General features: G+C 38.2%; 1 protein-coding gene across 1 annotated transcript; it reads left to right on the top strand.

Annotated features, from left to right (window-relative positions):
* Window positions 1–2,646: 2,646 nt before the first annotated feature.
* On the top strand, window positions 2,647–20,109 carry EIF3M (eukaryotic translation initiation factor 3 subunit M). The gene is made up of 11 exons (XM_055549257.1): window positions 2,647–2,803; window positions 5,260–5,392; window positions 6,123–6,261; window positions 6,516–6,639; window positions 6,734–6,828; window positions 12,644–12,727; window positions 13,691–13,790; window positions 14,370–14,451; window positions 17,876–18,019; window positions 19,183–19,243; window positions 19,918–20,109. The coding sequence occupies exons 1-11, from the start codon at window positions 2,762–2,764 to the stop codon at window positions 20,036–20,038; spliced, it is 1,125 nt and encodes a 374-aa protein (XP_055405232.1). The 5' UTR covers window positions 2,647–2,761; the 3' UTR covers window positions 20,039–20,109.
* The last annotated feature ends 322 nt before the right edge of the window (window positions 20,110–20,431 follow it).

Genomic DNA, 20,431 nt, shown 5'->3' on the forward strand with positions numbered 1-20,431 from the left:
TTATATGCTAATTTAGTTAACTTTTATGATATCATTTACTAATATAACACATATTTATTGCACTTTCTTTGTATCAGCCACTTCCATAAGTGAAGGAATGGAATAATGAGAACATTTCCACCTTCTCAGTGTTCAGAGAATATTGATTCAGTAAAAGAATAATGATTAATTATTATATATAATGCTGATTTTAAGTAAGTTGTCCTTTAAAATATAGCATTGCTATTTAGGTAATTAACTACATGTACTATTTTAGCATAAAAATATACTTTTATTTATCAGATGAATAATTCCATAGTTTTGAGATACTTGATATAAACTTGAAGACAAATTTTGGGTATCAATATCACACAAAGCATTCTTCTTACAAAATATGTAATTTTGTTCCAATGATAAAATTTCTTGTGAATATATTAATATGGTCCTTTCAAATAAGATAAATTAGAAATATAGTTAAACCTAAGTTTTCCATAATTTTTAATTAGAAAAAACAAGGAGATATTATTAGAGCAAAAGCAGACAAATTAAGAAACAAAGAAAAACTATAAATATTTGGTTGTATTTTTCAGATAAAAAAATCAGCTAGAGAATATTCCCTTTTAGAAGATAGGAGACCTGTTCAATTCACTTTCTGAAAATTTTGAGGTATACTTTCAAGAAACTCTATTAAAGAATATGACACAATAATAATAGGTTGCTATTGTGGCAGCATAAATGACAACTCATTTTATTGCCTTTAACACACCAGTTGACCTGTATATTAGTTTTGGCCATAGGATCAAGCTGAAATTGGTCTGCTCAAATTTCAGCTGGATCCAAATTTCTTCAATTGGTGCTAAACTTTTTTATCCGAAACTTTAGAATATATGAAACATGCCTTTTATAGAAAAATAGACAATATTTCTTATACCACTTGTCTAAGTTAAAGAGACTTGTCTCCCTTAAAAAGGGAAAAAAAAAGCCCACAGAACATTTATTTTAACAAAATAAAGCTAAAATTTTTGATGCATTTAAAAACTAATTCGATCTGAGATACTATTTTTAAATATTAGTCCTCATCTAGGCAACAGCAATCTACAGTGCTGCTACTCTAGTGTGCATTTTCTAGAGGTTATATAAGTGGAATCATACAGTATGTCTGGCTTCTTTCACACAATAAATTATTTTGATTCATCTGTATTGTTGCATGTATTGATTTTTCATCATTTTTATTGCAGAGCAGTGTTCCATGAATATATAACAACTTATTTATACACTTATTTGTGTTTTGGGGGGTTTTTTTGGCCATGCTATGCTACTTGTGGGATCTCAGTTCCCCCACCAGGGGTTGAACTCAAGCCATGGCAGTGCAAGTGCTGAATCCTAACCACTGGACTGCCAGAAAACTCCATCCATTCACCTGTTGATGAACATTTGGGTTGTTTCTTATTTGGGACTATTAAAAATGAAGCTGCTGCCTTTTTGGAAAATAGCTCCTCAAAAAAATTAACATAAAGTTACCATATAACCTAGCAATTCTACTCCCAGGAAAAAGAAATATAAACACATGTTCCTGCAAAATCTTGTGCGTGTATGTTGCTAAAAACATTGTTCATGGTAGCCAAAAAGTGAAAGCAACCTAAATGTGCTCCCACTGATAAACGGATAAACAAAATATGGTATATACATAACAATGAATATTATTAAGCAATAAAAAGGAATGAAGGATTAATACATGCTACTACCTTGAAAACATGCTAAATGAAAAAAGACACAGGCCACATATTGTTATGCTTCCACTTATATGGAATGTCCAAAATAGACACATTCCTTGTACCTGCTTCAAGTCCCTTTGCTGTCTTCTGCATAAAAAGGTTTCCGGTAGATTTATTCATTGATACTTTCCTCATTTCCTTCAGTTCTCATTAATACTTGATCCATTTTCTTTGCTCACTCTATCTTAAAAGGCATGCACACACCACTCCTTTCTCTGCTTTTCTCGTAGTAGTGCCAGTTAACTGTTACGTGACTATTGAATAATAGCTAAGACATCCAAAGTTCACCGTGTTTTAATTGCTTTATTTATTACTTAGTTCTCACAATATCACCATGAGGTAAGTACTTGATTTTATTTTTCCAACTGGAAGATGAAACGCCGCGGTTAAGCAATTACCCCAAATCACAAATCCATCAGACTGTACAGCAGGGATTCCACCCAAAGAACTCGATTCGGCAGCCTGTGCTGTTAAACAGGATGCCATCCAGGAGAGCATTTCTAATATACTTCGTACTGTTGTGTTCTGTGTGCCTCCACTGAATGTAAGCTGCCGGTGCGGGAGTTTACCTTGAAAACTTCTGCTATCCCCCGGGCAGAGTGCACTGCCTGCTAGTTAGTCCCTCAATAAAGGTTTAAAAGTGGATTAAATTATAAGTCGAAAAAAAATTGCCTTAAAACTTCAAAATGCTAGGTAGGCTCGGCGAGCCACAAACGCAGCAGCAACTCGAAGCACAGCCCGCAACTCAACTACAGAAGTTAGAGGCGGCTGGAGGCAGTCCAGGAAGGAGGCCCCTTGCGCGTGCCCCGGCTCCCCATTGCCCCGCCCCCAGCCAGAATGCGTGCTGGGATTGGTCTCCGTGGTTCCGCCCCTGTCGATGACCCCGCCCCGCAAGACCCGCGGTGGGTGACCCGGAAGCAGTTGTGAGGCGCCGCCGCGCTGCCCAGCTCCCTTTTCCGGTCGGCGTGGTTTGGGAGCGCAGCGTCCACGGTGCCCGGGCCTTCACCATGAGTGTCCCGGCGTTCATCGACATCAGCGAGGAAGATCAGGTGTGTTCCCGGACCGCGGATGCCTCCAGGGTGGGAGGTGGGGGTAGACTCAGGGATGTGAGGAGCCGAGTCGGGGTTGAGCCCGGGCCAGGCGGGCGGAACGCTGCCCCGCGGAGCCAACACCGGAGTCGAGAGCCGCGGTTGTGTTCTCCGCACCCGGGAGTGGGCAGGCCGAGAGGCAGGGGCGCACGTTCCGAGCCTGGAGTTGCACCAGCCCGCCCGCCGGCGCTCCCAGCGCTGGGTCCCAGGCTCGACAGCCTACTTCCTGGTTGGCGTCGGGACTCTTCCAGCCTGTAGTCACTTCTGTCTGTCGACACAGTACTTTTGACTCATTGAGACGGGTATCTGCTTCCGTCCCCGAAATGCAGCCACATCCGGAGTGGGAGGTGGCGAATCTTCAGAAGGCATAAGCAGTTCAGGGGAAAATTTGGTACTAAAGATCAAGATGGCTTTACTACTTTGTGACCGTTGTAGACTGTATTTTATACTCTTACTTGAGCAAGAGTGAGAGTTCTGAAAGCATAACATCAGTCCCACTCCCAAACTTTTGAGGCATACACCTGTTGAACGGTCTTAATATTTTTAAGTTTCTGTTTGCTTTTTGGTATGTATGCATGGGTAATGCTTCTCATTTTAAACGGAGAAGTCTCAAGTTCAGCTAAACTCGAAGTGAGTTTCTCGTTAATTTTGCAGAACTGAAAACTATTCTCCGAAGTTTTAAGTGTTGTCATTCTGTAGTTTTCTGCTACTCTACTAACATGGAAATTTTGGTTTCGATAGAAGAGAAAACATTACTAGTCTAAGATAACTTTCAGACCTGAAGAGCAGAGTAAGGGAAAGAAAAATGGGGGGAAAAAAGCTAGGGAAGGAGTTGAGCATTATTAGAAAAGACATGTATGGAAAAAAAGCCTATCTGATGAGGAATCAGATCATGTTAATCAACAATAGGCTATTAGGTTATTGGGGAAAAAGAAGTTACTTGGTTTTTGGTTTTGTTTTAAATGGAAAAGGGTTGTTGATGCGGGACGTTTTGCCATTGATTATATTTAAGTGTCTTTTCTAGTTAGGTTATGCTACTGTTCTTGTTTCACCCTAGCCATTCCTTTTGGGTAAATAGATGATTGCTTCAGGAATTTAACTTCCATCAAGTTCTCCGATTAGAATAACCACCTGTGGCCAGTAGGGATGCCAGCAGCAAAGTGTTGATTGAATAGTTTGCTTTGTGCATGCAAAGCAGAAAGTAAATAAATGCCTTTGGTGGTGGGGGGGCGGGGGGGACACGACACTCCACTATGTCTCCTTCATAGAGAAATATATAGTGATAGTTTAGTGCTCTCTGAAATGGTGAGATTTGTTTTATGAAATCTTGTTTATACCAACTCTTGTGAAGTTTCTGTGTTATCTGAAAAGATTGCGCCGTCAGATCTTCAGGTTTCATATACTTAGGTGGCCAGACATAGCTGTGGGTTAGAAATGTGATGCCTGTACATGTGCTAGTGGTGTCCCTGCGTCTCCATTTCCGTTCTGTATTATCTTAAACACCATTTACATTCATGTATAGCTGCCATAAATCCAAGTCCTCAAAAGAATAAGTTATTAAATATTATGTGTGCGTTAGAGTAGAAAATGCCTAAATACTTGATGTGGTACTATAGTTATGTGTTCATAGGTCCAACAGTGCTTTCTGATCCAGGTATGCATAGATGCAATTTGATAAACATTATATTAAGGGCGACATTCAAAGGCATTTCTTATTTTTATGTCTCTCACAGTGCTTATCTCACATAGGTCCTCAAACATTTACTTAACAAATGATTACTCCCTTACCAGGGTAATGTCTGTAACTTTTTAAATTATCCATGTTACACAGACCTGAGAGCAATAAAACTTCACTTCTTTAAAACAGATCACTTATTCCCTTTCCCCACTTGCCCCCCAGAAAAGCTTGGACTATGTTAGAAAGGCTTTTGATGTATACTGAAAATCCATCAGGATATATAGGTCATGTGAGAGAAATTCTGAAGGTGATAAGTGTGGGGGTCATAATGGGGGTTTGTGTAGCTACTTGTTTGAACTGAAGTGAAGTTGCTCTGTCATGTCCGACTCTTTGCGATCCCATGGGCTATAGCCTACCAGGCTCCTCCGTCCATGGGATTCTCCAGGCAAGAATACTGGAGTGGGTTGCCATTGCCTTCTCCAGGAGATCCTCCCAACCCAGGGATTGAACCCGGGTCTCCCGCATTGTAGGCAGACGCTTTACCGTCTGAGCCCTTTGAGACTGATGGTGGATGAGCTGGGGAGAGAAACTTTAACATAATTTTAAGTCATCATTAAATGTGATATTCACATTTTATTTATTATTTTTTTAAGAAACAGGACAGAATGCTGTTAGAGCTTGCCTTTTGTAATTTATAGTTCATCTAATAGATACAGAGCAATCTTATTTGATTCAACAGGCTGCTGAGCTTCGCGCTTATTTGAAGTCTAAAGGAGCTGAAATTTCAGAAGAGAACTCAGAAGGCGGACTTCATATAGATTTAGCTCAGATTATTGAAGCCTGTGATGTATGTCTGAAGGAAGATGATAAAGGTTTGTTTTTAAATTTTTTGTATTATTACTAATCATAGACCTACTTTTAAAACTTTGTGGTGAATTGTATTTGTTTTGTTTTAGACCTTAGAACTTTAAAAGCACCATTGTTTTTAATCTTTGCACACACTTTCAATTTATTCTCATCTGTTAAACCTGTGAAGTAAGCCTATTTTGAGAAAACATCTTTTTCACATCTGTTTTTTGAGTGTTATTGCACACAGTAAATACTGTTAATTTCAGAATGAACTAAAGAAGAAATATGAATTTCTTCATAAGGTTTACAGTATCAAATGGGAGGCAGTTTCAGGTAATTGAAAAGCTAGTTATTTGACTAATTCTCTATTTATTGAAATAAAATGGGAAATTTTGAAAATTAGGAGTCCTAAAAACTCTGGTTAAGGTTTGAGATTAAACTTGGCATATAATTAGTATCTTGCCAGTAAAAACTGAAACTATACTGTATGGACATGTAAATCAATCTTCTGCTTTACTGCTTGAAAACCAGATCCTGGGTAGTAACTTCTTTATTTAATAAAATGTGGAAGTTGTTTTCTGAATGATAATGGTACAGCAGAGCTGATTATTTTAAATTCATGTGTTCTCTGTTTTTTAGTTTTTTAAGTTTTATGTTCAGTGGTCTTGGGTATATTAAAAGTCTGGAAATACATATTTAACTCGATACATTAAATATTGTAGTATCACTGTTGTGTCATCCATACACTTGCAGATGTTGAAAGTGTGATGAACAGCGTGGTATCCCTCCTGTTGATCCTGGAACCAGATAAGCAAGAAGCTCTGATTGAAAGCCTATGTGAGAAACTGGTCAAATTTCGGGAAGGTGAACGTCCGTCTCTGAGACTGCAGCTGTAAGTTAAGAACTGAAAGAGGCTCAGTTTTTCTATGGGGTTTTTATGTTACTGTCGTTTATTTGTAAACAGAATTCTAGAACTTGACTCTCAGCTGTGGCTTATTGGTGGTGTGTCTTGGGCTCCATTTCCCTCCTTGCAGTGTGATGTTCGTGACAGTATCTCTGCGAAGTTTGTTGTCAGGGCAGATGGCCTCAGTGTATCACCATAGTCACTGATCTCAAGCACTGCTTTATTATTTGTTTGTTTACCAGGCTAAGCAACCTTTTCCATGGGATGGATAAGAATACTCCTGTAAGATATACAGTGTATTGCAGCCTCATTAAAGTGGCAGCATCTTGTGGGGCCATCCAGTATATTCCAACTGAACTGGATCAAGTGAGTTACGACGTGGAATATTTGTTCTACTTATAAGAAATAAGCAAATATGTTCACCATGTCACTAAATTTTCTCCTTTTATCAATCTCGTAGGTTAGAAAATGGATTTCTGACTGGAACCTCACCACTGAAAAAAAACACACCCTTTTAAGACTACTTTATGAGGCACTTGTGGATTGTAAGAAAAGGTATTCAGAATTTTGATGCCCTGTAAAGACAAGTAGGATACGTGCTTTTGCTCTTTCTTTGTTCTCTGAGGAGTTGCTATAAATCTCTTTGTGTAAATTTCACCTACTAAATTCAAGATAACTGCAAAGTTTGAAATAGTTTTTCTCATCTTTAAACTTTCTAAAAAGCAAAACTTGCTTTCTTAGAACTGGTACAACTGTTAATCGCAAAGCTGTGTAACACGAGACTACGTTATTTAATTAGACTAAGCTTTGACGTCTTAGTGCGGGGTGGTGCTGTCGCTTTCGTTTAATGGTGCTGAGGGTCCAGCAGTCGGTTCCCCTTAGTCAGTGTCTCCTGCATAAACAGTGCCCTGAGGTGAAACTTTGCAATGAAAGTGAAAGAAAAGTGTCAGTCATTCAGTCGTGTCCGACTCGTGGTGACTCCATTGACTGTAGCCGGCCAGGCCCCTCTGTCCGTGGGCTTTTCCAGGCAAGGATACTGGAGTGGGTTGCCAGTTCCTTCTCCAGAGGATCTTCCCAACCCAGGGATTGAGCCCAGGTCTCCCACATTGCAGACAGACGCTTTACCATCTGAGCTACCAAGGAAGCAACTTTGCAATAGACTATACTGAATCTTACTGTGCTTTTGCAAGGTCTTGCGTTTCTAAGGCTTGTATTTAGCCCAGCAAACTGCATGCCCAAAAGATTTATTCCTCAGCCAGTTATGAGTGCAACCAAATGATAGATTTGGCCCAGATTTTAGAATCAGTATTGAAGGATAATCCTGCCATTTTGACCTAGCTTTTCAATTTCTCTTTTCACATAGTGGTTAAAAACTTTTAGAAAAAGTAATCAGTCTTCAGTTTAGTTTTATTGCACAGTTTTTAGTGGCTTTCAGTGCTAGGGTGTTTGATATATTAGAGAAGATCAATAATAGTGTTTCTGTTACGTTAATGTAAGTTTTTGCAGGCCATTTACATTTAATAATACAAGAGAAAATTATATTTTTGTTGTGAAAGTGGCAGTGTTTTATTATAAAAGAAGTAAGCAGGGGATTTAGCATCAATAGCCTTTTTCATTTTGTACCAGTGGCTACTGTCTGTTACATGCTTGCACACTTGTGGCAGCATTCCAGCCAGTTGTCAATAAGTGTTAAATAGTTTTATATCAGACGATTTCAAATAGGGAGGGCGTGAAAGCTACTGGAGGAGGAATCCGTATTTTAATATACACTATAAATGTGTAGGCAGTGGAATAAAACTACTGGGATTCGAACCTTGGCCTTCCTACTAGCTGTGTGTTAGTTGCTCAGTCATGTCCAACTCTGCAATCCCATGGATTGTAGCCAGGATCCTGTCCATGGAATTCTCTAGGCAAGAGCACTAGGGTAAGTTGCCATTCCCTTCTCCAGGGGATCTTCCCAACCCAGGGATCAAAGCCGGGTCTCCTGCACTACAGGCAGATTCTTTACCATCTGAACCTCCAGGCTAGCTGTATGACCCTAAATAAATCTCTGTACCTCAATTTCCAACTTCAAGGTGGAAATAATAGTAGTATGTACCCAATAGCCGGAGAAGGCAATGGCACCCCACTCCAGTACTCTTGCCTGGAAAATCCCATGGACGGAGGGCATGGTGGGCTGTAGTTCATGGAGTCGCTAAAAGTCGGACACGACTGAGCGACTTCACTTTCACTTTTCACTTTCCTGCATTGGAGAAGGAAATGGCAACCCACTCCAGTGTTCTTGCCTGGAGAATCCCAGGGACGGGGGAGCCTCGTGGGCTGCCGTGTATGGGGTCGCACAGAGTCAGACATGACTGAAGCGACTTAGCAGCAGCAGCAGTACCCAATAGCATTATTGGAAAGATTAAATAAGATATACACGAAGTACCTAAAACAGTGGTTTTATTATTAAGAAAGCACTCAGTGAATATTAGATATTTTATTCCTGTCATTATCCTTTTCACTTTTTTCAAGCTCATCTTAAAAAATTAGTCTTTTTCTTCTGTTACAGTCATTTAAAATGATGTATGTCGTTGATGACTACTCATTGGGTGGTGTCTCTGATTGCTATTTAGTAGATCCTCAGTCTTTTATTCGTAAAAAGGAAGTAACTAAGGTCACCTTCTAAAGAATCCCAAATCTAGTTCTCAGAGAAATTGAGATAGGACATCAGTACCCATCCGTCCCCTCCTAGACACACCCTGATGTTAACGTATTAAGAAATACCTGCAGCATTTGTCACAGGTGAGCATTCTTTCCCTGTTGAAACGCTTCCTTCAGTTGACTTCTGGGGCTTCTGTCTAGAGTCTTGCTTCATTCACAACTCATTTGTGGCTCCCTCCCTTCTTCAGATCTGCTCAGTTGTTGCCTCACTGGAAAGGCCTTTGGCTGTCTGTGAAAATAACAACATTCCTCATTGCTTCCCCCCTACCTTCCCTCTTTTATTATTGCTCCCATTGCACTTATTATTAACTGACCTGCTATGTTGTAATGTTTATTATCTGTCAGTCCCCACCAGAATGTAGGTGTCACAAGGGCCTCAACTTTTTGTTCATTGCTAGGACAGTGTCTGACAAGAGTAGGCACTCAGTATACATGTGCTAGGTGAATGATGACTATTTCTGGAAAACGAACATGTTGCAACAGCAGTAGATGTAAGAAGCAGTGACGTAAGGCAATATGAAGTGGTGGTTTATGGAACTATAGCGTGTATGCCCTTCCCAGGCTTTCAACCCAGCTTCTCTTCTGAACTTTAGGTCTTTATGTTCAGCTGCTTTCCACCTGTTTCGATTTAGTTGCGGCCTTGCCTTGGTGAGTCAGACAGTAAAGAATCCGCCTGCAATGCGGGAGACCTGGGTTCAATCCCTGGATAGGGAAGATTCCCTTTGGGGAGGGCGTGGCAGCCCACTCCAGTTTTCTTGCTTGGAGAATCCCCACGGACAGAAGAGCCTGGTGGGCTACACTCCATGGGGTCACAAACAGTCAGACATGATTGAGTGACTGAGCACACACAGTGGCCTCAAACTCAGTATGACCAAAATGAATTACCGTTTTCTCCCTCTGAATTAGTCTATTTTCCTAGCTAGACATCTTGAGGTCATCTTCTGTTTATTCTATTTACAGTGAAACAAATTTCAGCACATCATTCTTCAGGTTTACATTTTCTTTAGGGTACAGTACAAAATTCTTAGTAGGATACAGAAGTCCTTTCTGACATGGGCTTCCGTTTATTGCTGCAATGTGACTTGGCGAATGTGACAGTAATCTTGCCATTTTTGTGTGGTGCAGTGACAAACTACAACGTTTGCTTTCTCTGTATAGATACTCCCTCCCTCCATTTCTCTCCTCCTTCCTCATAGGCACACCCACGCCTGCCCACATACTCTTCCTCTTGGTTATCATACTCTAGACATAGTGAACTGTGTCAGATACAAAAGCACCATGCTCTTTCCCAGTCTGGACCAGAGGCTGGAACTTGTTCTTTTATGGTCTACAAGCTAAGAATGGTTTTTACATTTTTAACTGATTGATTGGGGTGGGGGTGGGGAGTCAAAAAAAGGCTTATTTCTTAAAATGTGGCCATTATATGAAATGCAAATTTCAGTATCCATAAAATTTTATTGCAACACGCCCATATTTACATTTTTATGTATTATCTATGTCTGCTTTTGCCAAGATTTGAATAGTTGAGGTAGAAACTGTGACCTCTAAAGCCAAAATACTTGCCTGGTGCTTCGTGGAAAGCTGACCTCTATTTGGTCTAGACCCACACTCAACTCCTTCACTCTGCCTGAAGTGCTCCTCCTGTACTTACAGTGTCCTCCACTCACCTGGCACCGTACCCTCAGCTAAGAGCTTTGTGAGGATGCAGGCTCGGCGGGGGCTTCCCAGGTGGTGCGGTGGTAGCGAGCCCACCTAGCAGTGCAGGAGGCACAGGAGACGTGGGCGTGGTCCCTGGATTGGGAAGATCCCTTAGAGAAGGAAATGGCAATGCACTCCAGTATCTTTGCCTGGGAAATCCCATGGACAGAGGAGCCTGGCGGGCTACAGTCCGTGGAATAGCAGAGTTGGACACGCCTTAGTGTCTAAACCACAAAGCAGTAAAGGCTCAGGGAAGGTTAGCAACCTTGTCTGCCCACCATTGCATTCCCAAGGTCTTGGGCAGTGGTGGGCCCTGAGTCGGTGAATGCTCCCCACGCTTAGGGAACTAGGAGAGGATACTTATTTAAACTCTGTAAATTTCTGTCATGCTGCTGCTTTAAGTTTTAAGATTTGGTTTTTGCCTAGTACACAGAAAACGGTCATTCTGTTGTTTGCTTCTTGGGAGTTACCTTGCCCTCTTAGTAAGAAATGCTTACACTTACTGGTGTCTCCTTCCTGATTTTATTCATATTGGTGGTTGATGAGTGCAAATTGTGTGATACCTTCTGAGGCCTTTAATATGTCAGATACTGTGCTCTTTAAATGGACTATTTGATCTTGGTGAATTCACATTTTCTTTAATAAGATGTATTCGACTGAAGTATACTATGGCTGTTAAACCTGGAAAGTGTGCCCATGCTTGCAGTGTATCACAGGATAGTAATTTGTTTTTTAAATTGGAGGGTGATTGTTTTACAGTGTTGTCTCTGCTGTACAACATGAATTGAGCCATAAGTATATATACATATCCCCTCCCTTGGGAGCCTTCCTCCCACTCCCCCCAACAAGGTAATATATTTGAACCTTAGTTTTGTGGGAAGTTTTAGAATGTCATTTAACTTAAAAATAAATGGTATAGCTCTTACTGATTTTATCCAGGTTGAATCCAGATGTGGGGAAAAGAGAAGGGTTTTTAGCAAATGAAAAGGGTGTTTCTCCTACTTAGCAAACCGAAGTTTTCTGTAACTGGCTGAAGATTTCATCAGTTTAAAAAAAGAAATAAAGGGTGAAGATAAACATTTTCAAGTTCAGATTGAGCTGATGCATTTAATTATTTTGTACTTTTCTCTGCAGTCAAAATTGATCATATAATTCTGGGGGTGATGTAATTGGGAGGGTGTCAGTGGAGTTATTTAAATATCTGGAGTTGGCTCAGGTTCAGCCATACTGTTCTCAGACAAAAAAACTTCTTCTCCTCTAGGCCTTTTTATAGCTTGTCTTCTCTGCCTGGAAAGGCATCCAGCCCCTGCCTTCCACCTCCAATACTCTTCATAGCCAATTATTTTACATCCTTCAGATCTCAGCTTACGTGTCATTTCCTCAGAGAGAGACTTTCCCTGCTCACTCTGTATGAAATAGCCTGCTCTTTCCTCTCTCAACTCTTACTACTGTATGCTGCTGCTGCTGCTGCTAAGTCGCTTCAGTCGTGTCCGACTCTTTGCGACCCCATAGATGGCAGCCCACTAGGCTCCCCTGTCCCTGGGATTCTCCAGGCAAGAACACTGGAGTGGGTTGCCATTTCCTTCTCCAATGCATGAAAGTGAAAAGTGAAAGTGAAGTCGCTCAGTCGTGTCTGACTCTTTGCGACCCCATGGACTGCAGCCCATCAGGCTCCTCCATCCATGGGATTCCCCAGGCAAGAGTACTGGAGTGGGGTGCCACTGCCTTCTCCCTATTACTGTATAACATCACCATTTTCCTTTATGGCATGTACTTGTTAATTGTTATTTTTCCTTAGTTGTCTCTTTCCTACTAGAAGGAAAGTTCCATGACTTTCCATAGAGAAGAACTGTGTCTCTGGGTCACCAGTGTGTGTGTATCATCAGCACGGTATTGGCACTTAGTAAATATGAATGAATGAATGGCAGTAATGACACTCTGAAGTTCCTAAAGTTGTATTTCTTTTTAGTGATGCCGCATCAAAAGTTATGGTGGAATTGTTAGGCAGTTACACGGAGGACAATGCTTCCCAGGCTCGAGTTGATGCCCACAGGTAATGTTTACCGTGGTGTTCCAGGGGTGGCTGTCGCCGCTGGGCAGAGGCAAGCTATTCGGTCATACAGTGGAGGCCATGCCTGCGTCCACCGGTGATCCAAAGCCATTTGATAGCACGTGCTTCTTGATTCTAATGTAGCTACCAAAATTCAAGATTGGGTATTGAAAGAACCACAGAATGCATGTGAAATAGCCATATAGTGTTTGCTATTTGGGGTATTCCTGCAATTGGGGTTCCCAACCTGAGTAGTAGAACTTGATCTTGGTTTGGTTTTACCTTAATATTAAGGAATGTTGATGGGGAAAGGTTGCATTTGTATAAAAATTAACTTATTGCTAACGAGAACTGCTTCAAGCACTTTTAGGTCTATTTAGTAGCGATAAGAGTAGGATCAGTTTTTTAACTCTATGGAATGGAAATTGTGGTAGTTTCTTCATAGGGTTATTGCTTCCCAAGAACTTGTATATAATGGATGTTGGTAGAAAGGGTAGTTAGTGGAAAAGATCGTCGTTGACTCAGGTTAGAATGCCTGCATTCAAATACTTGACCACTTAATTAGCCCTTAAAACCAGGCAAGTTCTTTTCTGAGCTTGTTTCATCTTTGGTAAAGTGGGCTTGATAATACTCTTAAGTGTCTCAGGGTGCTGTGAGGATGAAATAAGATAATATATGTTAAAGCACTTAATGTCTGACATAAATGGTAAAATATTGCTATTTTATTCTTTGATTATTTTGGTGCTTTCTCTTCAACTATGTTTTTGTCTGAATAATTTTGTTAAAACAGGCATCACTGATCAATTTATTGGCCTGTTTTAAACCCAGTTTTGTAATTTTTTTTTATGCCATGTATATTGAACTCTTAGATATTTCACTTAACTGAATATATTTTGCAGTCTGCAAAGCTAGTGAAATGTACCTGAATTTCAAGACTCTGAGCTTTGATTTTGTTTTCTAATTAAGGTGTATTGTGCGAGCACTGAAAGATCCAAATGCATTCCTTTTTGACCATCTTCTTACTTTAAAACCAGTCAAGTTTTTGGAAGGCGAGCTTATTCATGATGTAAGTAATTTATCCTTAACGTGAAAAGTGTTTTCTCCCAAATCTAGCGCACTGAACCCAGAACTCTTTGTATTAATGGACACAACTCAGAGAAATCTAGAGAGAGAACTATTTATTCATTTTTTATCAGGAACAGACTGAAATTTAGGACTAACATTTAGCTTTTCTCCACTGCTGAACACTCCTGTTCTTCCTTTCTTTCCTTCATCTTCTCCATTATGAACTTAGAGAATACAAATTTCTTCATATTATATAGTGTCAGCTAGCCCCCAATTAGGAAAATAAGTCTGATATTTAAAAACACATGAATGCACTTTTCTAGTTATAAATATATTACGGATTATTTTCTATTAGTACTATGTCATTACTGCCATCTTTTGGGGTAAATTGTTTAGAGCTCATTGTATTTACTGATTCTTTCATCTTAAGTGAATTTGATGAAAGCAGATTTACATGGTAATTTGATCAAACAGATTGAAATGTAGAGTCTCCTTGCTGGGAGTCAGTGTCTTAAATAGCTAGTATAAATCTTGATTCTGTATTGAATACTGTCTTTTTTTTGTGTGTTTATTTGTATAGCTTTTAACCATTTTTGTGAGTGCTAAATTGGCATCATATGTCAAGTTTTATCAGAATAATAAAGACTTCATTGATTCACTTGGTAAGTTTTGGGGATTATTCTTTGGAGGGGTAGAGAGAGAGAGGAATGTATGATCGAGAAAATACGATCGTGGCCTTATGTGTAGATTACCCTAACCAGTGGTGTCTCTTATTCCTTAGATGCATGGTGATTTAAATTTTTGGTACTTCTTTTAAAAAGCCACAGTCACATAATTGTAGCAGGTAGCTTTTTTCCTTCTAATACAGTCTTACACTTGGTTCTCCATCACTGCCCCCAGTGAACAAAGTATACTGTATTCCTAAGCAGATCTAAGTGAAGCTGTAGATGAAGTTAGATGTGGAGTTATGGTGATTTTGTGTGACAGTTTGTTGAAGACAGCATAGTAAGTTTAAGCTTTGTGATTTTTATCTTGAAGTTTTCTTTCTAGACCAACAGAGTTCAGCAAATGTTGCTGAATTGAATCTTACTCATCCTCATTGAGCAGACTGCATATATATTCAGTGTTTTCTTTCTGGAGCATGTTTTTGACATGGCTAAAATTAAAAAAAGAAACCTTAGGAAATCTGTAGTTGAACAGGTTTAATTGTTCTAAAACTCCGTTTTTTAGAGAGTGAAGACAAATGAAGCTAAGGTGCTTAGTTTTTCTACTGGACGATGATCAGAACACAAAGGCCAGTTGTAATTTTCCATATTAAAATTGAATTTAGGCTTCCTGGTTGGTTGAAGTGTAGATAAAGAATACATTTATAATCCACTTTGATTATACTATTAGTCCTCAATTTGGTAATCATTAATTCCTGTCACCTCTAACTTTTGTGCAGCCATTGGAATTAGGGAAGATTGAATTATCCCGAACATAATAAGGCGTTTGAAATACACCAAGATAAAGTAGATGCAAGTGTGTTTGTGTGCAGTGCTTTGCCAGGTGCACTAGACCCAGAAAACCACATTCTGTCCCAGTTAATTTGTTTTGTGGCATGAAGCTATGTGATGGAATGTTAATGTCAGCAACCTCTTTATTTACGCACCAAAGAAAAAGGAGTAGTAATTAACACTTTGACACTCCCCCATTGATGTGTAATTGACTGTTTCAAAGGAGCACTGGTTCATAAGCTATTGCATGCATTAAAATTACGTTTTCTATATTGCAGCATTTTAAGACAGGGGTCAGTGACAATGCAGAAATTGCTCAATGATGCACATTTTTTTATTACTGCATTAAGGTTTTGACATATTAGTAATGAATAAATGTTTCCATAAAATTAGATTTTTTTATAACTTTAAAATTGAAATATGACACAGAACACTGTGAATTCCTCGTTGAAGGTAATCTACTTTCATGAAACAAAGCACAGCTTTCTACAAGTCTTTAACTCATACTTCACTGGCTTAATAGTTTGATTTTGAGAACAAGAATCCTAAAGACTTTAAATTTGGTTCTTTGTTTTAAACATCAATTTGAAGTGTTTTTAAATGCAGATTTCCATGAGTTAGACCATGGTTTTACATAATTCATTTGAGAAATAATCTTCCCTCTGTAAGTTTTTTGATTTATGGTAAGCTTGTAACTGCACAAGGAGTAGCAGTAAAATAAATTTAATTTCATGAGTATTTTAAATTATATCTTAGAAATTTTAGGAATTTCTATCATTTTATCATATTAAAAGAGGCCAATATGTATGTCCATAGAACTGGTAATGTTAAGGAATTTTCTTGTATTAACAAATATTGTATACAAATAAACTTTGTATTTGTTCTCTGTGATAGGAAAAGCATAATTTCTGTGCAAACCACAAATCAGATTCCCCGTTTGGCCTTTTGTTTGTCACAATCTATGCAGATTAGCAGTCATTTATTAGTAATTTGTTTGTAAAAGATGTTTTGAGAAAAACATCTTATTAAATGTTTATTTTGGGGTTTTAAATGTATTAAGACGTCATTACAGCTGAAAGTCTTGATTATAAATGTGTCGATTCCACAGGTGGCATCAGTTATTGGCAGACACTTCGTTTTATTGACACTGACCACTTGGGCCAACAGTAGCACTCTCTGTGTCAACTGAATTGCCCTAACATGTCCACATGTAATCTAGTGTTGTCCAGTTGCTACCTTCTTGCTTCGGAAAGTTAATCAGCATCTAATTTGCATTTGTTAATTAGGGTTAATGTGCACTAATTGATTTTTTGATGCTTGTAGATTTCCATTAAACCCCCTTAGCAATACTTACTTGGGTACCTCATTCATTTGAGTTATGAGGATCATGTTTTTGTTGAATCAGTGCCAAATAGAAAGCCTACATCATAATTACAGCTAATTAACAATTATGTCCTATATTAATGGGCTTCCCTAGTCTTCTGCTAATATTGTTATAAATTTCAAATTTATTTATGGAGTACTTAGAACTTTTTACCAGTACAAACTTGAGGCTCTTAATTACTAGAAAGTGTCATTCGCTGAGTTTACATAATTTGAAAGTTCAGAGAAAAGGAATGTGTGAGTATTTCTAAATTAACTTTAGAAATGTTTTAAGAAATTAACATGAAATAAGAGTAATCTGTGTGTTATAATTCGGCTTCTGTTTAGAAATGGATAATTTGGGTATTCAGGATTTGTATGTATTTGTATTTCTAGTTATTTTGTAAATGAACTTATTTTTTAGGCCTAGTACTGCCGCTTTGTACCAATAAGTAAGTCACTTAATCTCTCTACTCCTCAATTTTAATTTTTTTAAAGAGAAAGGATGGGGACTAGGTACTTTGCTTTTAGGTCTGACAATTGTTTGTGATCCGAATAATTATAATATTGCATTAGAAATTATAAGGCAAAATTTGAATTATTTGTACTTTTCTACTTTTGCCTTAAAAAGAACAGGTATCACTATTTATCTAGTACTAATCATTTTAAATCTGTAAATGTTAAATATACTTTTGCAGTTTGACTTTTAAGTATTAAATCCAAAGTGGTCTAAAGAGAAATTTAATGTTTTCATAACTGAATGTATGTTAAAATATTTTAAAATTCCATGCTTACCAGTAACACAGAAAACAGTTAAGTACCAATAGATACAGAATCCTATGTTTAAATGAAGAGATTAGTAAAAATAAGTTTTAATTTAATTAGAATGTTCTTTATGAAATGTATTTTGTATACTTTATCTCCTAAGATATATAAAATAAATATTAAAAATAGAAAATGTGCAAAATGTTTAGGGCCTAAAAATACCATTTTATAGCCTGATACTAACATTGAATGTGTCACCTGTGGCACTGAAGCAATAAAGAAACATAGTTATAGAAAAATAATTTTAAATGCTCCATAATATGATTATAGGGTCAGTTTATGGTTTGCAAATACAAGAAGCTTTGTGAAAATTAACACTGACACAATTTTACAGAAGCGTTGTAATCATGCAGGGCTGTAATTAGTATGGATGCTTATCTGGCTTCACTGCTGTGTTTCTCAGGCCTACTGCATGAACAGAATATGGCAAAAATGAGACTGCTTACTTTTATGGGAATGGCAGTGGAAAATAAAGAAATTTCTTTTGACACAATGCAACAAGAACTTCAAATTGGAGCTGATGATGTTGAAGCATTTGTTATTGATGGTAAGGCAATTGGAACATTTTCTTTTCTAGAATTTCTTTCTACCCTATGAAACATAAGATTTTTAATCCTGAAACTGAGTTTAGTAGTTGAGCAGATTGTATTTGTAGTACTGGAAAATTCAGTGGAATTACATTAAGTTGCTCTGTGGTTTTTTTGGAGAAGGAAATGGCAACCCACTCTAATATTCTTGCCTGGAGAATTCCGTGGACAGAGGAGCCTGTCAGGCTACAATCCATAGGGTCACAAAGGGTCGGACACGACTGAGCACATGTGGTTTTTGGTGTGTGTCTGTTCCTTGAAGTCATGTAGAACAAAAGGCCTTTAGGGCGGTGGTATATTGTAGTGGTTAAGAGCCTAGATTTTAGTATTAAACCTGTGTTTGAGACTAGGCCTTCAGCTGTGAAACATGAATTTAGGAGTTAATTTGTGGTTGTTTAGATTAAATAAATTAATGCCTGTAATTAATGCATGTGCCAGCTCAGTAAATGATCTGAAAATACTAACCATTATCACATTTTTGTGATTGGCCTAGGAATAGGACCTCCAATAATTATATTGTGTGATGTGCTCAGTCACATACGATTCTTCGCAACCCCGTGGACTGTAGCCCACCAGGCTCCTCTGTCCCATGAAATTTTCCAGGCAAGAAACTGGATTAGGTTGCCATTTCCTTCTCCAGGGGATTTTCCCAACCCAGGAATCAAACCCATGTCTCTTGAGTCTCCTGTGTTGGCTGGGAAGCCTTAATAATTGCCTTATAAAGTGCAATGTAATTAGGATTTTTTAAGATTAATAAAATGCACAGAACTATTGACATTGTTTCATTGGAATGCTCTTAAGTCTCAAACAGTCCTATAATACCTTATTAAGAAACTGTTTCCTGCCTCCCCTGTTTTGTGATTTCAGGAAGAACACTAGAATTCTTACTGAAAATCGTTATGTGATATTTAATACAGATAGGTGCAGCAAACCAGAGGACAAATATACGTGGCCTTCCTTTTGGTTGTATCATACTGCTGCACTTCACAGAGCCAGTTTGTAAAATAGTGTTGGGAAACTGTAAAGTTTTACTATGGTTTACTTGGTCACAGTTTCATGCTTTAGACTGTTTTCCTTGGGAATTTTTCCATATAATAAGTCATGTAAAACATCCTTTTTCTAGCCGTAAGAACTAAAATGGTCTACTGCAAAATTGATCAAACCCAGAGAAAAGTTGTTGTCAGGTAAGACACTAATACTTTGCAGCATTTTGTAGAACAGTTTATTCTATTTCACTTAAATGTTTATAGAGAACCAAGGTGTATTCTTATCAGTTGACTGTAGTTAAATAGTTCCTATTTATCATAATTTTATTAAAGTTCAGACTGAATGTGATTAGCTTATTTAATGAAAGAGTCCTATTTTCCAGCACATTTCATTTAATGGCTCAGCACTGGCTAGAATACTAATGACTTCTGTGTCTGGTTTATGTAGTTCAGGAAAATAGATGGTTTAGGATTACTGTGAATAGTGAAAGTCGCTCAGTTGTGTCCAGCTCTTTGCGACCCCATGAACTATACAGTCCATGGAACTCTCCAGGCCAGAATACTGGAGTGGGTAGCCTTTCCCTTCTCCAGGGGATCTTCCCAACCCAGGAATTGAACTCAGGTCTCTGATATTACAGGCAGATTCTTTACCAGCTGAGCCACAAGGGAAGCCTGGTTTAGGATTAGTATGGCAAACAAAGGTTTTTTTGTTTTGTTTTGTTTTAAAAAACCTTCTAGTCATTTTTACAACTCTATATTGTCTCCTGTATATATTTAACCTTGCTGTTTTAACTAGATACAAATGTATTGTATTATAAAAGAATACCAAAGGACAAAAGGTTGACTAATAACTTTGTTTTTAATTTTTCCAGTCATAGCACACATCGGACATTTGGAAAACAGCAATGGCAACAACTCTATGACACACTTAATGCTTGGAAACAAAATTTGAACAAAGTGAAAAACAGCCTTTTGAGTCTTTCTGACACCTGAATTTTTATGCTGTATAGTTTTGCTCTTTTTGGAAAATCTAAATCATAGTAAAATATAGGCTAAAATCTGACTACAGTCTGGACAGTTATTGTCTCATATTTAAAAGAAATCACCATCTTCAGAGCATACAAAGTAATAAATCACAAAGGGTTACCGTCTATTTTGTATAATACATATGTTGTGTTCTGTAAGGAAGGAGTTTGAGATGCACCAAGAGCTTTGATGAAAGAGTATATGGAGGAAAGACAAATTTAACTAAAGGGAATTAAATGCTAACATTCATTCAGTGCTAATATCAAACCTTGCAATCTTAGCTATCTTAAATGAAGCATTTATTGAGTGAAAACACAACAGTAATATAATTTCATCAAAGAAAAAAGTTGGTGAGTACAA

This window comes from Bubalus kerabau, chromosome 15, assembly GCF_029407905.1.
Source record: "Bubalus kerabau isolate K-KA32 ecotype Philippines breed swamp buffalo chromosome 15, PCC_UOA_SB_1v2, whole genome shotgun sequence".
In the NCBI taxonomy this organism is placed as follows: domain Eukaryota; kingdom Metazoa; phylum Chordata; class Mammalia; order Artiodactyla; family Bovidae; genus Bubalus; species Bubalus kerabau.